The 19,506-nt window shown below is 41.3% G+C and overlaps 2 protein-coding genes across 2 annotated transcripts; one reads left to right on the top strand and one right to left on the bottom strand.

Moving 5' to 3' along the window:
* Window positions 1-431: 431 nt before the first annotated feature.
* Window positions 432-6,514, top strand: IDI1 (isopentenyl-diphosphate delta isomerase 1). The gene is made up of 4 exons (XM_009641349.2): window positions 432-591; window positions 1,613-1,705; window positions 2,953-3,083; window positions 4,544-6,514. The coding sequence occupies exons 1-4, from the start codon at window positions 450-452 to the stop codon at window positions 4,859-4,861; spliced, it is 684 nt and encodes a 227-aa protein (XP_009639644.1). The 5' UTR covers window positions 432-449; the 3' UTR covers window positions 4,862-6,514.
* A 1,388-nt stretch (window positions 6,515-7,902) lies between these two features.
* GTPBP4 (GTP binding protein 4) lies at window positions 7,903-19,254 on the bottom strand. Its single transcript, XM_035896818.1, has 16 exons — window positions 19,068-19,254; window positions 17,653-17,756; window positions 17,440-17,576; window positions 16,820-16,920; window positions 16,479-16,571; window positions 15,770-15,961; window positions 15,620-15,685; window positions 14,781-14,870; window positions 13,087-13,197; window positions 12,736-12,813; window positions 12,576-12,627; window positions 11,935-12,035; window positions 10,840-11,037; window positions 9,893-9,958; window positions 8,631-8,765; window positions 7,903-8,119 (listed from the first exon to the last, which is right to left on the bottom strand). Exons 1-16 carry the CDS (start codon window positions 19,143-19,145, stop codon window positions 7,967-7,969), a joined length of 1,755 nt encoding a protein of 584 aa, XP_035752711.1. The 5' UTR covers window positions 19,146-19,254; the 3' UTR covers window positions 7,903-7,966.
* Between the last annotated feature and the right edge of the window lie 252 nt (window positions 19,255-19,506).

Genomic DNA, 19,506 nt, shown 5'->3' on the forward strand with positions numbered 1-19,506 from the left:
TCCCTCCGGTCCCGCTGGCGGGGGCGTGCAGGCGCGCGTGCCGCCCGGCACCATCGCGTGCAGAACGGGCACGGGCTGTGGGGTCAGGCACGAGTTCCGTTCGTTCTGGGTGAAATTTGGAAGTGCTGTGCTACCAGCCCATCAGCGTTACCCTCGGCAGGCCCGTCCCGCAGCAGCTGCTGCGTGGAGTTCCGGAGGAGCAGAAAGGAGATCTTCCAAGCACCGAGGCATCACGCTGCAACGTTTGGTATCGTGGGTCGGCAGTTTCAGAAATCCAAAAGCGTGCAAAGCCCCCCAAATAGAACTGGTGCACAGTTTGCACCGTGTCAGAAAACCTCGCCATTTGATTATGTGTCACGCTCAGCCCAGAACCTTATAGACGTTGGTATTACTGAATGACTCTCCTTTTTGTTCTCTTTTGTTTCAGTAGAACGTGTGCTACCATCACGATGCCTGAAGTAAACACAGATCACCTGGATGAGCAGCAGGTGCAGCTCTTGGCAGAGATGTGCATCCTTATCGATGAAAATGACAATAAGATTGGAGCAGATACTAAAAAAAACTGTCACTTGAATGAAAACATTGATAAAGGTACAGCTTGCTTACCTTCTAATTGAACTACTAAATTGATTGATTATTTCCAGAAATCTAGTCATGATTAAATTAAAGCCTCTATCTCAGGATGGGATGACACGTTGATCAAACCAGAGCAAGTGCTTCCCCACACCCCCTTCTTCCCCCAGCTTACAATGTCTATTTTTAAAAATACTGCAGTGTGGGGGAGCACGCAGTTGGAGGCAGTAGCAAAGGAGGGAAGTGTCTGATTGCAGATGTCAGCCGTGCATCTTGATAAATACTTTTTAATCGCATTTTGATGATGAAATAGTAGTATTTTCCTGTTATAGATACCTGATTCTTTGTAGCTTTTCCTAAAGAACACCACTTGCTTCTTTGCTGAGTTCTTTTCAGGTAGAAGAAACTTTGATTTTTAGTAGTTCACACAGAGTTCTACTTCGAATCCTGTTGATGGGAAAGGGTTTTTTTACTTGTCGTCATTCTAATGGACTGTGCGTTTTAGTTGAGGTTGGTCAGACTCATAAAGCTCTCAGTAGTTTGTGACCTCTGTTTCCATACTCAGGGGAGGCATCTTCCTGAAGAGTGAGGAATAACAAACTCAGAAGTTGCAGAAAACAGGAGTTGTACTGTTTTTGAGGTTTTGAGAACTTTTGCAATTCCTGAAGCTTCTGGAAATTCCGTAGTTTTTTTAGGCATTTTTGACTCATCTCTTTTTGATGGTAAATTTATGGATGCTGAGCCCTCCTTGGAAGCTTGCCCAAACGTGCATCTTCAGAACAGTGAACTGACCGAGTTCAGTAGCTCTCTTCTGTTGCATTGTTGTTCTTCACCCTTTTCTGATTTCATGTTTTGCGTAAGCTGACATAGAAACCTATAATAATAACTCCTGAGTTTTTTATCAAGTCCTTTTAACATACATGAATTTTAAATTAGACTACCCAAAAATGAGACCATTCTAAGCCCTTAAACCATCTTCATATGGTTTTTTTTCTCCTCTGTTAAATAGCTCTCTGCTTTTTTTTTTTTTTTTTTTTAGGTTTACTGCACCGAGCTTTCAGTGTTTTCTTATTTAATACCGAAAATAAACTGTTGCTACAGCAGAGGTCAAATGCAAAAATTACATTTCCAGGTTAGTACTGACCACACTGCATTATCAAAATGTTGTATTTAAATCAATATTTAAAAAAATATGTCAGTCTAATCTTGCAGTGTAACTCATTCTGAGGTTTTGGAATTTACTGCTTTGGAGAAGAGATACTTCTAAAAACTTCTAAGAGTTCAAGATGGACTTGTCTTGTGGATGAAGTAGGATAACGGGAACACTAGCTTATTGTTATAGGTACTCTTGGGAAATCATAGAATCATAGAAGCACTTTTTGGTTGGAAAAGACCATTAAGATCATCGAGTCCAACCTTTAACCTAACCCTGCCATCCCACCACTAACCCATGGCCCTAAGCACCTCATCTATCCTTCTTTTAAATACCTCCAGGGATGAGGACTCTACCACCTCCCTGGGCAGCCCATTCCAGAGCCTGACAACCCTTATAGAATCATAGAAGCACTTTGGTTGGAAAAGACCTTTAAGATCATGGAGTCCAATGATTGTTCCCTGACATGTTTGATCCTGTTTATGCGAGCACAGAGTGGGTGGTATTTACCTCCTCTGCTGCAAGACGTGTTTAGTGGAGTTGAAGAAATTGCTCTGGTAGCTGTGCAGAGCGTTCTGATTCCACTGGTAAAGACGCGTATCGATGTGTAGCAGAGCCCTGCTGCTTGGGAAGCAGTTGGGCTTCAGTGAGGTACGCAGACCTTCACAAAATGCTTTTTTTACTATAGAACAAGTGAGACTGTGTGGGCAAAGTACGTAGTGCATGATTTTTGAAGACTCTTGAACTATTACTGTCAAATGCAAATGGAGAGGCATAAAAATAAGAAGCTGAATGACAGAAAAATAGCTTACGCAAGACAGGCTGGAGGAAGCATAAAGCTGTCTGTTTCAGAATTTTCAAATGGAAAACAAATCCAAGTGTTGCCAACCCTCTTCAACTCAAGGAAAAAAGACCTTTTTTGTGTCCAAGGGAATCTTTGCTTTAGAGATTTTTTTTTCCTTGACTACTAACTAATCAAAATGCTCAAGTGTAGTTAGTAGGTAGTCAGACTGTGTTTTAGATGCTTTTGAGGTAGACTCACAAATGAAAGGTTGGCCAATCACATCTGACCCTTCTCTACAGAAGAGAAACAAAGCTGTGACAGCTTTAATAACTGTCCTACTTCTTTCGGTTTTTCGTTTGGTTTGGGTTTTTTCAGGGTTTGGGGGCATTTTTTTGCAATGCTTTGTACATGTTAAAAATGTACCAATACAAACTTCTTGCAGATTGTTTTACCAACACTTGTTGCAGTCATCCTCTGAGCCATCCACTGGAACTGGAAGAAAATAATGCCATTGGTGTTCGGAGAGCAGCACAGAGACGACTGAAAGCAGAGTTAGGAATTCCCATGGAGCAGGTAAAGGAAGGAAGGAAGGAGGAATGGGAATTCTTGCCAGTGTTTGCCAATTTACAGACTAACTGGATCTGGCAGAAAAATGAATTTAACTTTGGATATGTGGAGAACTTAGTGAATTTGAGATTACTTCATCTGTATTCCAGAGTCTCAAAAGCTGCTGTCACTAAATGGTATTTTAGAGTATTGCACTGCTTGAACTAAATAGGAGCCACAGAGTAAATCGCACAGTAACGAAGGACTGCGCTGCTTCAGGTCTGGGTGCCTGCGTGTTTCACAGAATCATTTGGTTGGAAAAGACCTTTAAGATCATTGAGTCCAACCATACCTGTCCACGACTAAACCAAGCACCTCGTCGACCTGGCTTTTAAATATCTCCAAGGGTGGGGACTCTGCCACTTCCCTGGGCAGCCCATTCCAGAGCCTGACAACCCTTTCAGTGAAGAGATTTTTCCTAATGCCCAACCTAAACCTGGCACAACTTGAGGCCATTTCCCTTCGTCCTATCGCCTGTTACCTGGGAGAGGAGACCGAGCCCCACCTGGCTACACCCTCCTGTCAGGCAGTTACAGAGGGCAGCAAGGTCTCCCCTCAGCCTCCTTGTCCTCCCCGCCCAGGGAAGGCAGGGCACCCGGGGGAAGGCAGGCAGGGCAGCGTGCCCAGGATCCTTCCTCCAGAGCTCTGCACATCTCCTGCAGGACTGGCACTGCTGGAGGGCATCGCTGCGAGCTGCTGCCAGCCTCTGGGTACAAGTCCCTCTGCAATCCCAAGTTTCCTGTGGGAAGTAGGGTGGCCAGGGCGCTTGGTGGTTCTTCTGGAGCACGCGCACAGCCCGCTTCTGGTACCTTCCCTTCTGGTGGCAATTCGGGAGTGCAGAGAGGGCGGGGTGAAGCTGGCTGAGCAATGCTCGCGGTTGAAATCTCTTTCCACATTTTGTAACTCATTATGTTTGTGTCACAGGACACGGGAGCAGCAGAGTGCTCCCGGGAAACACGATAGTTAGGTTGTGCCCACAATTAATTACCTGGTCTGCGACTTGCACGGGGCCCTGGTAGATGAGGGTTACGCGAGGTCTGGCAGCGCGCAGTTCTGGCCTTGGCTCACGGCAGCTGTCAAGTCTTTTCCTTGGGAGGTAAGGGGTAGGTGCAAGCGTTTGTGCTCATCAGTGCTTCAGCAAGTGCACGTTAAGGTCTGGTAAACATTATTTAGAACTTACTGTATAGAAGAAATCCACTCCCAAGTATTACAGGGAGTCTGACGAGAAATACTGTGCGATTCATGTCATCAAGGAGCAATAAAATTTTGTTTCATAGTAATTCTTTGAGAGAAAGTGCATTGTAATTGTACACTTGGGGGAAAAATAATTTTGAAGGAAGAGGCCAATAGCTGGTAATTCTTCTGTAATGCCTAGCAGTGCAATTGTTCTGGTTTGGCACGGGGTCTGACAAGTGTTTTGGTTGTAGGTGACTCCAGAAGAAATCTCCTATCTGACACGAATTCACTACAAGGCCAAGTCTGATGGGATCTGGGGTGAGCATGAGATAGACTACATCTTGTTTGTCCAGAAGGACGTGGCACTGAATCCCGACCCTAACGAGATCCAAAGCTACTGCTACGTGACCCAGAAAGAACTGAAACAGCTCTTGGACAAGGCCTCCAAGAATGAAGTGAAGATTACTCCGTGGTTTAAACTAATTGCAGAGACTTTCCTTTTTAAGTGGTGGGATAACTTGTCTGACTTGAACAAATTTGTTGATCATGACAAAATACACCGAATGTAAATAGCTGGGGTGAAAGATGCTGAAGGCTTGCAGTGAGGTGCTCGCTCATTAACACTACGGTAACTGGCGACTCTCGAATGTAGAGGGGTGATCCCTGTTTAACAAACAGCCTGGTTATAGCCGATGGTTTTTCTTCCCTCTTCAGCTCCTCTCCCCCCCTCCCCCAGCCCTGTTCCTCTTGGGTGAGTTAAGCTTATCTCCTGTAAAATGGGCAAAACACGAGAAACCCCTGGGTTTGTCCTTCTCCATTACCTCCTGTGATATGAAAGGTCCACAGCCCGCCCGCCTGCCTGCCTGGCTCTCGCTCCCTTGGGCCCCGACAGGCGCTGGTGGGGGCGTGGGGGCGACTCCTCCGCAGCTAATTCGGCAGCTCGTGCATTCCCAGCGGTACACGACCGCGCCTTCCAGAATAGCAATTCCAGAGGCATTTGAGTTCTGCACTGATGCTGAGAAGACTAGCTGCCTGAAGAGAAAGTTCAAAGTAATCAGGATGGTTTCATTTGCAGAACACAAATGTCTTCAGCTACTGTATGCTAACCAAACACACAAAAGCTTAAGTAACTGCATTGTTGGTGTGGGCTGTTTCACTTTAAAGCACTGCACTACGTGTCTTAGCTTGAGGTAACAAACTGGGGGTGGGGTGGGGTGGTTATTTGTGTTTTTTTGCCACCAGCCTTTTCTGGTTAGTTGATGAGCGAGTACTGCACATCTCTTAAAACAAAACAAAAAAGTTAATTATACCAAGTGCGAACGGTCCCTATCCCATATAGGCAGTAGCCTGTCTTTGGAGAAGGGATGCCCGTTAAATGGCTCCTCTCCATCTTCCAGAAAACAAAGGCATCTTGATACAAGCTTTTTCTCCTGCAACACCTGCTGTAAGAGTCATTCCTAGACAACGCAAACCCTTTGAACTCCAAAATTCAAGACTGTTTGTGGGCTCACACCAGGTCTTAGTTGCAGTTAATCAGAAACTGTGCCATAGCGTCAGAGCCAATTCCTCTTGATCTTGCAGGCACTTGCTAGGAATGAAACAAGGCTTTTCTTTAATAAGCCAAATTATCAAGGGTGTCTCAGTTTGAATTACAGTTTTTTGGGTTGGTTTGGGGTTTTTTTGCCCCCACAAAAGCTTAACTGTGGTTTCTTGTGTTAGCAGACTACTCGATCTAGATTGCTTAAGTTAGCTGCTCCCAGAGGTGTCTTGATGAAATAGGGTGTTGTTCATGCCACTTCCCCTTGCATGTAAAACACGGTTGTAACCAGTCTGTGTCCGGTTTCAAGGTGCAACTGCATTTTTCCAGCGTTTAATGTGTTTCTCTCTCTCATCGCAATGGTCACTGCAGCACTGAAGCTTCAGCGTGCCAGCATCTCTCGTGGTTCAGTGCTTAAAGGTTGTAGAGCCGAGGAGGTGGTTGTGCGGTGGCCTGAACTGGGGTGTTGTCTTGAAGCAGAGTAGTGGGTGAGGGAGCAGCGGTGCAGCATGACGGCTTGCCCGAATTCAGCGCCATCAGCCACCTTACCCAAGTAATACACCAGAGTACTTCTCAAAAACTCAAAATGCTTTCAAAATAAGAGATTACCTTCTGGATTAGGATTAAAATACCTAACCTAAAACCTCGACTGTTGTTTTAATTCCAGGCTTTGAGCCACGTGGGGAACAATCTCTGTCGTTACTACACTATGAACAACAACGTGCCCATTCAGCGCCCCTGAAGCAGCATGATGGGGGGCAGCAGGGCATAAAGTTATTTTAACAAGATTCTACTTTTCTAGTCCAAATGGTCGGCTTGGTGCAAAAGCTGACAAAGCCGATCCTGAGGTAGAAAGAACGTGCGTAAGGAAGCTGAAAGCAAAGCTTTGCTGAACAGTTCTTCCAAATCCCCTGGAAGTTTTGATGTTAAAGTTTTTCTTGACACTGAACTCTGCAGCATTACTATACAGTTTTAATACCAAATTTATCAGACGAAGTAGATGAGGGAAGCAATACACGTAATGCTCCAATACACTAAAGTTGATATCTGAATGCTCTTGCCCTGTTGTATTTAAAAATACTTTAAAAAAAAAATAATTTAAGGATTCTTCCGCCTCACCTTTTTGGGGTTTTGTTTGTTTTTCACACACGTATTTCACTGGATTCCAGTTTAATCTTTAAAATTGTGTATTTTGAGTGTATTGTTCAGGCAATGCAGTTATAATGCATAATTTTACTAACCTCTAGATAATTCCTACCTTGTTCTTGACCAACTAGGGACAACGTATTTTACCATGAACAGATACAGAATTTTTGCCTATCAGCCTCTGAAGAGAAAACGTCTTCCTAAGCACAGGATGACGGTAGCAACTCAGGACAGAATTTCAGTCTGATCCTCATTTTCCACAGATCCGAAATATTAAAAGCCGTAAGTCGTAACCTGCCCTGCCCGTGCTGGTTTGGGTTGCTACAGGTGGCAGGTCAGTACTCAAACTGCGATGACTCCGCCAGCCTCGGTCGCCGTTCAGCTCGGTGAGCGGGCGCTGCTTCTCCCAGTCATTCAGAAGGGGCCGGGTGCACACACACGAACGCGGCACAGCCCCTGTCGTTCTCCCGCTGCTTCCCCACCACCTGCAGCCTTCGCCTGCAATGTGAACTCATCCATCACTGGCTACACATCACAGGATCAACTTGCACACAGAAAGCCCAACCTTGCTGATGCAGAACCTTAAGACACTGCGCATTTTTAATTCTGACAGTAGCTTCATTAACAAATACTTCACGTTTCTAGGTTTAACCTCATTTTAATCTAGTTTTAGATGGAACTTTAAATGCTTTATTGCTACCTGAAAGTCAGTAGTAAGAAAATTAAGTGGTGGGTTTTGTGTCTATTTAGAAATGGTTTCCGCCACTGGTATCGACAAATTTCTCATGGTATTACTTGGGACTGCCAGACCGAGGTATCAGAACTTTCCCCCTCTCAGCTTCAAGTATCTCAACCACTAATACAAACCATGTATGTTTTAAACACCCTGTGTAACTAAAAAGGAAAACAGGACTAGAAATTAGTTTTAATAAACCCATTTTTTTTTTTAATATACCCATAAGTTTTAATTACTTGTAATTCAGAAGACTGCTTATCTTCTCTGTGTTTTACCAGATTTTCTCTTTCCAACCAGCAAATGTTTTGGCTTCAAGTCAAATATGTGTCTGTCCGACTCCCCTTTCCTGCCCAGGCGATTCATTTTCTTTTGAGCTTTCTTTGCCATCGTCTTGACCTTCTTCACCATCTGTTTAAAAACAAGGAAGCACACATGCCTCAGAAACTCGGGTAATGGGCTTTACCTTTTAAAAACCCACTCAGCCAGATGATTTTAACAAGGGCATAAACCACCACCCAACAGAGGCCGCCATCTGCAACTCTGGAACAGCGTCGCTGCAAGTGACATCAATCCCTCTCAGCAAAACTCTGCTTTCTCCAGTACGCTAACAATGTGGTCGCGCTAGCCCCGGAACTCCTAACTTACTAAAGGTGGAACTCCACAGTTCGTACAACTCTTCCTTCACACTTGCCTTTAGCGACACAAATTAAAATATACTTTCTTAGTCTGTATTATTACAACTTCTCTTTAAGAATGAACTAAAGCATAGAGGCTTCAAACAAACAGAAGATGAAGCTGCAAAGAGAAGAAAGATGAACTCTTAACAAAGACAACCAGCCTAGCATGAAGCTTCCCAGCAGCTGGTTTAAGTACAGTCATGCTGTTTTAATAGCTATAAAGGTAAATAACTTCAACAAACCTTTTCATCACGAAGACCAGAAACATCCCGTGGAGTGCGAGAGGAGCTGCGGCTGCGCGCCACGGATTTAGGGGTTTCAGACTCATCACGTTTACGTTTCCTCGTAGTGCTACGGGACCTTCTCACATAATGTGCCTGAAATTCAAAACATCGCTTTAGTTATTACAACCAGAAACAATCAGCTCAGACATGCTCCATTTCTAATTAGACTAACGTGAAAGAACAGGAGTGGGCTGCTGTGATAGGTTGTATTGGCTATTCCACAGTAACATAAAGACCTTGTCCACTGTTGGTCCCTGCCTTTCTGTCCTACAGTAATATTCACATTTTGGTGAATATAAGCATGTTCTTTCACAATTATCAACTCCAGTTTTATGATTTTTTTTCTGAGTAGATTCATAAGTAATGGATAAAAAGACACAGACAAATAAATGGAAAGCAATACCACAACAGCAAAAAAGGAATGAGTAATCCTACCCTGATTAGCGTTCTGTTTACAGGACAAAGCCCTTAAGAATTTCAGACATGAAGACTTATCACCCTACAGTGTAAGTATTAAACTCCTCCTCACAGAGATAGCTCCTAAATCAACACGGCACATCAGCTCCGAGAAGCATAAACGCTTGCTTCAGACGTGCAGTGCTGACATTGTTTCCTATCTCATTGTTTCGTGACAGAGTTTGAGAGCTAGATAGCCCTAACGCCGCTGGCTTTGCTCTACAAAATGGATTTTTTTTTTTCACTTTGGATAAAACAAAATGTCTCCCAAAGGCAAATCTACGTTTGAAGTACTTGAGCCACCTTACATCTAAAGACACCAGCTGCCCTCAGAAACTTCAATCACAACTCACAGAATTAATTAACTGTAAAAAAGATAAGCCTGATCTGTCACTATGACTATTTTTGACACAGCAGTGTCTCACTCAACAAAGCAGTCTTGAAAATTAGGAAGTATGTTTAGCCAGACCCCGTTCTTGAATCCTATACGAATTCCAAAAGAGTTCTAATGGCAAGCAGTGCATATATGTATCTGTGACTCCTGGATAGTTTATTTTTTCAGCCTACCCAGCATGTTTTGATCATGTCACTCAAAAATTCCAGTATCGACTGGCTCATCTGGGTTTCCTATTTTCTCCTTGACAGATCCCAGCTCTCTCTTGTGCCAACTGTCATAAGCATTTCCAATGCACTCAAAGAAATTTAGCATGTAATGGAATCGATCTCTTTTAGATAAACATTGTGTTTAATAAGCAAGAACTTACATCATCTTTATTAGTCATGTCGAGTCCAAGATCAGTCATTTCTTTCTCTAGCACCTTCCGCTGGACCTGGAAAAGGACAGTTAAGAAAACATGTTTCTTTCAAAAAAGTATAGTTCCATCTTATTTTTTGTCTTACTATACCACCATAAGCCCACTCCATTCACTACATATTTATTCCTTTGGCACATCCCACAAGCAGTTGATGAAAGTAATAATTTCACATTTCATTTATTGCAACTGAATTCTCTTCGCCCATAAATCATTCTTCACAGACAGCAACATTCCAGCATTCCCTAAAGATCTGTCAAACAGTTTGCCTTTTTGGGGGGAAGGTGACAAAGAGAGGTCTTTCAGTCAGAAATGTTTCCTTCTCTCCCAAAAAGCACACGCTTTGGGGAAGATAAGAAATATTGGGTGCATAATCAGCAAGGTTCATTTTGTCAAAATGTCTGGTTATCAGTTTGTTATTCAGCATACTGTTATTTGTCTTGGACTGGTCACAAGAGATTCTGATATTAGAAAGTGTGATACCTAGCTTCCAAAAAGAAATATATATAATCTCTTCCAGCATAGGGAGGGCTCCATAACAAATCTTACATAGTTTTGACTTTAAGTACATAATTCTCCTAATTCTTTGCATTTAAAATAATAATAAAAATATACTATGCAGCAATCCGATTAAATGAGCTGAACTGTATTCTTCAAAACTTTTTCTGCAATACATATGGAATTTTACAAAGGACTTGTGTGATACAAAACAAAAAGGGCCACTATCATTCATTTGCTTTGGCCTCCACAACTAAGTAGTGCCCAGAGCTTCCAGGAGCACAAGAGGAAGCAAGCGGCAAGGGAGAGGGCCAGGCATGAGAAAAAGTCATCAGTTCCACTACCCAATATTGTTATTCTACATCAGAAAGATTTTACCTCAAAATGTGTTCTAAACTTGCCTTTTTAGCCGTTCTAGGCATCCTCGGACCTCGAGTATCTTTTTCCTTTGACTGCAGGATTTTCAGTTTCTTCTTTTCTCGGATCTGTTGGGCCAACTGTCGGATTTCCATCATTTCTTCATCTTCACTTTCTGGTTCACTGTCATATTCTCCAGCAGCTTCTCTCAGCTCTTCCTCTTTCTCCAATTCCTCCAGTTTCTTGGGTTTTGAAGAGACAAAATGAAAATCAAGATGCTCATCAAATCCTTGATTTACAATCCTCAACATTACATTTTTGCATAGTCCAGGGCCATGGCAGCATGCAGATCCTTCAAAGAAGGAACTACATTTACTTGGGAAGGACCTTTCCAGCCACACGTAATGCAGCTGGTGATATAGATTACCATGAACCTATGGGGCACACTACTACACAGAATTGCTTCATCAAATCACATTATAGTTTGGCTGTATTTGTGTGATTGCCCCGAAGCTGCCCACTGCATGACTGCAAATATACTATACCATGAATGGCGGTAGCTGTGCCGTTTCTGGAAATGCGCTCTGAAAAAAACCCTCTCTTTCTACACTTAACTTGAGTCTGGAACACCAGCAATTCAGAAGAACCCAACTGCGTAACCGCAGGCTCCACGGTATGCACTCACTACCTCTCCTTAACAACCAGCAAGAAATAAGAAAAGTGTTTGTTATTAAATAAAAATGCTATAACCTGAGAATTGAGTCAATTTCCTCCAACATCGTACTCCAGTTGACATAAATTTGATAGGTGAATTTCATATTATTAATAATACATGAAGTTTGATAGCTACATTCCTTTTGGTCATAGTCAATGAAGAAATATAACTTCTCCTGCAAAGCTTGTGTTTTAAGATGGAAAAGAGAAGGTCACCATCATTCTGAGAAGGTAAAGTGATTCTTCTAAAATTCTGTCCTCAATCATTCAGAAAACAGTATCTTTTCCCATGGCAAGTGCAGAAAATGTAAAAGAACTTGTTCTCATGACATACAGTTTTTCATCTACAAATACAGTAATTTACACTAAACAAATAAAGGGATAAAGAGGCAAGAAAAGTGTAAAAAGAATAATGGAAAACTCACTCTCATTATATCCGGATCAATGTAGTCAAGTATATTATGACCTTCCCATATCTCTGGTATCTTATCATATTTTTCAGATGAATTCATTAAGTCCCAGTATTCTTAAGAAAATAACAAAAGTTAATAAAGAGACAAAATTTCGAAGAATGTTCAATGACAGAAAACAACACTCAGATCACAATTTAAAAAAAAGTCATAACCCTAAGCGGCATATTCACAAATACTCCTGGATCCCCTTCCTACTGCCAAATATTGTTCAGTAATTTCAAGATCCACTGCCAAGCCATAATAAGCAACAGATATCCAGCTGAAACAGAATACATGCCATCTCTCTCACGTCGATACTTTCTTAACAAAGAGAGCATCAAGAATTAATGAGGTGGCATAATATAAAACAGAAGGGAAAAACCACTTGCATCACCGAACCAGTCGTTATATGTCTGGGAAACAACTGAGTGACATTACGAAACAAGGACCAATCACTGAAGATCACCAGCTCTGGAACAGAAGTAAAGGACAGCATGCCATAAAATGATGGCATTGGTACTTAGTAGAAAAGAATCAGGTTTAGGTATTCTCCCTTAAGGCTGAAATAGCCCAAATTTACTGCTTAATAACACTGATTCTTATAGAATACTTACTCTGCAGATCCAAAACATAATCGTCTCCCATTTCAAGTTCAAGATCTCTCTCCTGCAAAGACATACATGGCTTTACATACCATCTAATCTTAAATCTATGCGCTAATATAGCAAATTTAAAATCCATCTTCTCATCTCCTAATTAAGAGGTGCCACTTACCGATTTCCTCCTGGGTGTGTCTACTTCCATGCGTTTCTTACGTGCTACAGCTCCCTCAGGTATAAAAGGCAGCCGCTCCTGAAATTAATGCAACAATCCACCCCAATAAAAAAGGGGAAAGAAGTTTGAATCAAAAAGTTTGAATCAATTTTTTTATAATGCTATGAATCGCCATTGCAGTATAATTATTTCTGAAGAATACAAAATCCAAAGCTGACTCTCCCACCAGCAAAGGCAGTTACAGGTTAAAAATAAGCAAATTTCACCATATTAATCTGTCCACCCGTTAAGATAAGAGATTACTTAAGAAGTACTGTGAAATACACTAAGAAGTGTAAACATGTATCTTACCTTGTTATCTCTTTTGGTTGGCATGGCCAAGTGTAATCTGTTCAATACTTCGTTCACTTTATTTCCTTTCATTTTAGTATCAACCCGATGGGCCAAGAGTCTGTCACAGGCCTGAAAGTGCACATGGAAACATTAGGTAAGGAATGAAGCCTTCCTGATACAACAAATGACACAGCAGGCTTTCAATCCCAAATATTTAAGTTCACATCTCATCTTCTGTCTAATCTCTTATCTCTCTAGCTCTCAAGACAGCACTGAATTATTTTATACAAGAAGTATCATGGGAAGATGCATAGGATCCTTTTTTTTTTTTTTACAATGAGCTGACAGTAAGAGAAAGCAACAGGACTCAGAAAAAACTTTTTTTTAAAAGTTATAATTTGTATTATTTTCCATTTGCACCCAAGTCCATTGAGGCTCAACAGGCTATAAAGGATCACAATGTTTACCTGGACTTTAGTAAAGCCTTTGACACTGTCTCCCACAGCATTCTCCTAGAGAAACTGGCTGCTCATGGCTTGGATGGGCGTACTCTTTGCAGGGTAAAGAACTGGCTGGATGGCCAAGCCCAGAGACTTGTAGTGAATGGAGTTAAAGTTGGTGGTGAGTCACAAGGCTCGTTCCCCAGGGCTCAGTTCTGCGGCCAGTTCTGTTTAATATCTTTATCAATGATCTGGATGAGGGGATCAAGCGCACCCTCATTAAGTTTGCAGACAACACCAAGTTGGGTGGGAGTGTCGATCTGCTCGAGGGGAGGAGGGCTCTGCAGAGGGATCTGGACAGGCTGCATCGATGGGCTGAGGCCAATTGCATGAGGTTTAAGAAGGCTCAGTGCTGGGTCCTGCACTTTGGTCACAACAACCCCAAGCAACACTACAGGCTTGAGGAAGAGTGGCTGGAGAGCTGCTTGGCAGAAAAGTACCTAAGGGTGTTGGTCAACAGTCGTCTTGATATGGGCTGACAGTGTGCCCAGGCAGTCAAGAGGGCCAGTAGCATCCTGACTTGTATCAGGAATAGTGTGGCCAGCAGGAGTAGGGAAGTGATTGACCCCCTGTACTCGCAACTGGTGAGGCCGCACCTCGAATGCTGTGTTCAGTTTTGGGTCCCTCACTATAAAAGGACATTGAGGCACTGGAGCGTGTCCAGAGAAGGCAACAAAGCTGGTGAGGGTTCTGGAGCACAAGTCCTATGGGGAGTGACTGAGGGAACTGGGGTTGTTTAGCCTGGAGGAGGCTGAGGGGAGACCTTATCGCCCTCTACAACTGCCTGAAAGAAGGTTGTAGCAAGGTGAGGGTCAGTCTCTTCTCCTAAGTAACAAGCAACAGGACAAGAGGAAATGGCCTCAAGTTGCACCAGGGGAGGTTTAGATTGGACATTAGGAAATTTTTTCACCAAAAGGGTTATCAGGCACTGGAACAGGCTGCCCAGGGAAGTGTCTGAGTCCCCATCCCTGGAAGTATTTAAAGATCATGTAGACGTGGCACTTAGGGACATGGCTTAGCGGCGGACTTGGCAGTGCCAGGTTAACAGTTGGACTTGATGATCTTAAAGGTCTTTTCCAACTTAAACTATTCCATGATTCTATGCTTGAAGTTTATCACTATAATGCACAGTATAACTGAGATTAAATTCAAACAAATCAGGCAAAATTTTAGCTCTTCATGTGGAATGAAATTCAGAGAAGAGAGACTTACCTCTGTTTTAACTTGCATTACACCTTCTTCTGTTAGAGTACTTGTCTCTATTACAGAAAATCCTTCTGCTTCAAAATCTTCAAATATTTTCTAAAATAGAAACATTATCCCAAAGAATGACATTCTGCCCATTTCTTAATATACAGACACATTAAGAACAGAAATTTTAATGCAAGATCAGTACATGCAACTTGTTACTATTTTATTAGCATGTGTTTCTAAAAAGATGACAGAAACTTTACAATTACAGTTCTATTTAATAACTTCCTTCTTTTATAAGCAAATAACTAATTTCTAAAATGACCCATAAGGGGAAAAAAAAAAAAAAAAAGAAAAAAAGAATGAGAGAGAAACACAAATTCTGTGTATCCTTGAACGTGTAGATACAGAAGAACCAGCCCTGCATATACACAACGTCTTGCCCAGTGGGACCTTCTACTGTAACTGTTCAGCAGCACCTCCCAGCCTAGTACTCATTGTCTCGGAACTCTTACTGAAATGAAAATTAGTGAGCAAGGCTATTCACTCTTACTTCCTGTCGTGGTTTAACTTCCAACTACAGCAGTAATTGAAGTTCTCACAGTGTCAGATATTTCTAAAACCACTAAGGACTTGCTTTCTGTTTGGCATGTATGATATAAGTGTATACGTTAGACAGTATTTAAAAAAGATATGGGTTAAGACCCGGAAAGCTACTTCCATTACATTATTAAATATTTAGATTAAGAAATGATCATGTAAAAGTTTTTGCCCAATATAAATTATATCCATCCACAACACTTGTGCATAATACTTCTGTAAATGTCGGAAGAAAGCGAGAGAGTTGGGAGCAGTCTAACCTGACTCTCTTCAGGAAGCTCTGCAATCCTCTTCACATCACATTTGTTTGCAACAATTATAAGTGGCTAATAAAAAGAAAAAAAGGATCATAATTCAAGTTATCATGTTACAAACCCCTGGGCTCTATTAATAATGTGAACCAAACCTACCTTGTTAGCAAACAACGGCTTAATATTTCTGAAGAGCTCTACTTGCTCCTCCAGGCTGTGCCCGCACTGCTCAGACACGTCCATCACGTAAAGCACAGCAGCACGAAGATGTGCAAGTGCAGTTATCGCCTGCATCTCGATGGTGTTCCTATCCTCCAAAGGATGATCCAAAATGCCAGGGGTATCTACTACCTAAAATTAACACAATTAAGTCAGGCCTTAGTACAGGATAACTGATACCCTATTTCAGGACATGTGTGATTCCTGGTCAATATTGTCTTTTTTAAGACGGCAATATTCCTTCCTTTCAGTCATAAATAAGACTGTAAACTCAGCCAAATGGAGAATGTGAAAATGGAGTAACGGGAGAAGAATGAGGCTTCAGAATAATCAACTCTCTGAGTATTGAACAAGTAGGAAAAGCCCTGCCCCAACCTGGCCCAGAATTTGACAGTGATAAAAGGTGAGCTGGCTTTAGTCAGTAATTCCATTTCCATTCTCCCCTCAAACTGAAAACAGACCCATACATGTACATTTTTAGAATAGATTTTGACTACTGCCCTCATTTGGCACACTGTACCTTGCACAGCAGCCCTGAAATACAGCGTGTCTCATTAAGACACAAAACCACAACTTCCACTGAAACACGTCAAACCAGATTATAACCAGTTAATTCTTTAAAGAAATTTAAGATAGTAACAATTCTTACCTGCCAACGCAGATACTTATAATCCATATGTCCCACAAAGAGAGATTTTGTGGTAAAGGCATAAGGCTGCACTTCGACATCTGCTCTTGTAACCTTAAGACAAGATTTATTGACACACATTTACTGAAAATTTCCTGAAGATGCAAATTTTTAAGAGTGAAATCTACCGTAATTTTCCATTTATCCCTCCAAGAATTTCACTCAACCTCTACTCACATTTGGATTTGCTACCTCTCACATCGAACAGTGCCATAATGATGTCATATTGTTCAAATGTTACCTTATTTTGATTAAATTTAAATGGTATCTCACTAATATTTTTGGAAAAAAATTTCACGTACCTTATTTATAAAGCTAGATTTTCCAACATTGGGGTAGCCACACAACAGAAGAGTTCGTGTATTGGGATCAATGGTTGGCAAACGAGACAAATGTTGTCGCACTGAAATGTTGAAAAGATTTTTTAAATATTTGTGAAATATGAAAATGTGTAATAGTTTGTAATCTCCACAAGTATCTACATACAACAAAAAAAAGAAACTTAGTAACTATTTAAAAAATGAAGACCACTGTCTTTGAGCTGGAATGACCCCATCAAATCAGGCAACAAAACCTGAAGGAAAAATAACCCTGAAATAAGGAGTAAAGTTTGGAAAATGTTTAGCACTATTTTTCAAATATATGTAAGTGAAAATAACGGTAAATAAAAGCATGGCTGTGACTTTCAAGCAAAGCAAAACATTTTACAACTGTTAGTCATACCATAAAATTTAAAGAATTTTCAAAGAGAAAACTATTTAGTTAAAAACTAAATTTTAAGTATTTGGGGATTTTGAAACCCTTTCTGTGTTTCCCGTGTCTATATTCCATATTAAACACATCCATCTAACCGTTATTAAGTGTAAGAATAAATTTTACATCCAATTCACACGCCTTGTTTTGGCCTATTTGTAACACAAACCTTGTTCCAAATATTCCAGGCTTTGTTTCTGTCTTTTGATAATCGTGCACATTCGTCCCAGAGCAGCACGTTTCAGCTGCTTGCAGCGGTAAAGAGAGTCGCCGTACTTCATCAGCCGCACATAGTCTTTAGCAACACTGTGGAGACAAGAAATAAAAGTTAGCTAACAATCAACCAGGCAGATACAAAATTGAAGAAATTCATGTCCCTTACTTGTCAATCAGGTTCTTGGCAATATTAATCTGTCCCAAAGCCAGCTTGTAGTGATCTTTGTCATACAGAACATTCATCAAATCTGCATAAAAAGGATGAATATCCTAAAAAAAAAGCATAAAATAAAATTAAGCCTAATATTTTCCTTCTTTAAGAAGACAATCTCTTGGCAACTGCGTAAGTTCATTTTTTTTCTCCAGTATGGCAACACAAATTACAATACAAGCCAAACTCTTTTCGTTACTATCTTATGTAAGAAAAATAATCTGCTTGATTATTAAATGCATACATTTTAAATCACATTGAATTCCTTCTGCAAGTACATCTTGGATGTATTCATACGCAGTTTCCATTTCATCTTTTGCTTTTTATAATACTTTGTATTACAACTTTGAAGGCTTTTTTTTAAAAGTAAGCTAACTGCAAGAAGCCTGCAGAAGTAGTTTCTAATAGCAAATTCATACCATACCAGAAACACACCACCAATATCATTTCCTCCCTTTTTATGAGTGCTAGATTAAATTCTGTGTAAGACTGGATAAGAAGGGTTTCTTCAATGCCCAAAGAAATCCTTCAGCTTTCCAAGGAAGCAGCATCTTCAGTTCAAATCTTTTAAAGAAAATACTTCTTGTACATATTTGCAGAACTTTCAATAATAAACAAATTACAGACAATATTTGTGGGAATTCTGCAGCAATACATTTGCAGAACTTTCATCATGTGATAATAAACAAAATACAGACAATATTTGTGGGAATTCTGCAGCAATACTCTCTGGATATGCAAAAAATATGGTTGCAGGTCAACAATTTAAGCATGAGCAGAAAACTGCCTACAAAAAAGCCCGACTGGACACACGCATCCAGTTGCAGTTGTTGGGAAGTTAAGACTACGTCTGTCTTGCCAGAGTGTGTTTCCAACATTACCCTTTATGGGGCCAAGAACAACATTTATGTTATCCAAGTAACTTCTGCAGAACTGAAGATGGGAAGCAACGCGATATATTTGGATATTTCTTACTTCCAGCAAGTACTTTCTAGGGAAGACTAACCATAAGCACAATTTATATACACACACACACACACACACGAAGAAATAAGCAGACTCAACATACTTAAAAAACCACACACTTTCTCTTCTTTCAACCCCAAATTCTGGCAAATATATTCGATCAGCTAAAACCTTGTAAAACCCATCCTTCAGTGACCATCCACGGGCATCCACTTCCTTTCTTAGTAGGACCATACTGTATTTGCAGAGCAAGTTTGACTAAAATTACTCCCAGTATACACAGTGAATCAGCATGATGTTGCTCAGGCCAAAATAAACTTGAATAAAACCAGTACGCTGTTGAAGAAGCATTCCTGATGCCATGAAAGCCAAGTTCCTTTATGATCAAATGACAAAACACTTACATCTAATTTGGGGAAATCTGTTAAGATCTGAGTGAGTCTGTCATGGTAATTTTGCTGAGTATATTTGACTTTTCGCATGTAAAAATGTCGAATCCGATGGATTTGGTAATGTTTATGAATGACAGTTGGCGTCTTCCGCTGAGTCTTTGACAGTGTCAAGTCTATGAAGTCCTGCAATCGAGGAAACAGTATGAATTACACAAGTTGTCACGTTCTTACGAAGCTGTAAATTTTACTTTGGTGGAGGGGCGCGCAGAGCAGCTACACGCATCCACGCCACACGTGCTTTGCCACGCACTGAAACACGGATTCCCACCTCCGCACAGCAACAAGCAGCTTACACATTCCGTCTCCGGTTTTCACGTCAACTAACGAAGCCCTGGCCTCCCTTCCACAATTCGGGCGGCGACCCCGGCCCCTCCAGGGCCCGGGGGGCCGG

The sequence above is a fragment of the Egretta garzetta genome, unplaced genomic scaffold (genome assembly GCF_000687185.1).
Source record: "Egretta garzetta isolate BGI_Z169 unplaced genomic scaffold, ASM68718v1 scaffold6, whole genome shotgun sequence".
Taxonomy (NCBI): Eukaryota; Metazoa; Chordata; class Aves; order Pelecaniformes; family Ardeidae; genus Egretta; species Egretta garzetta.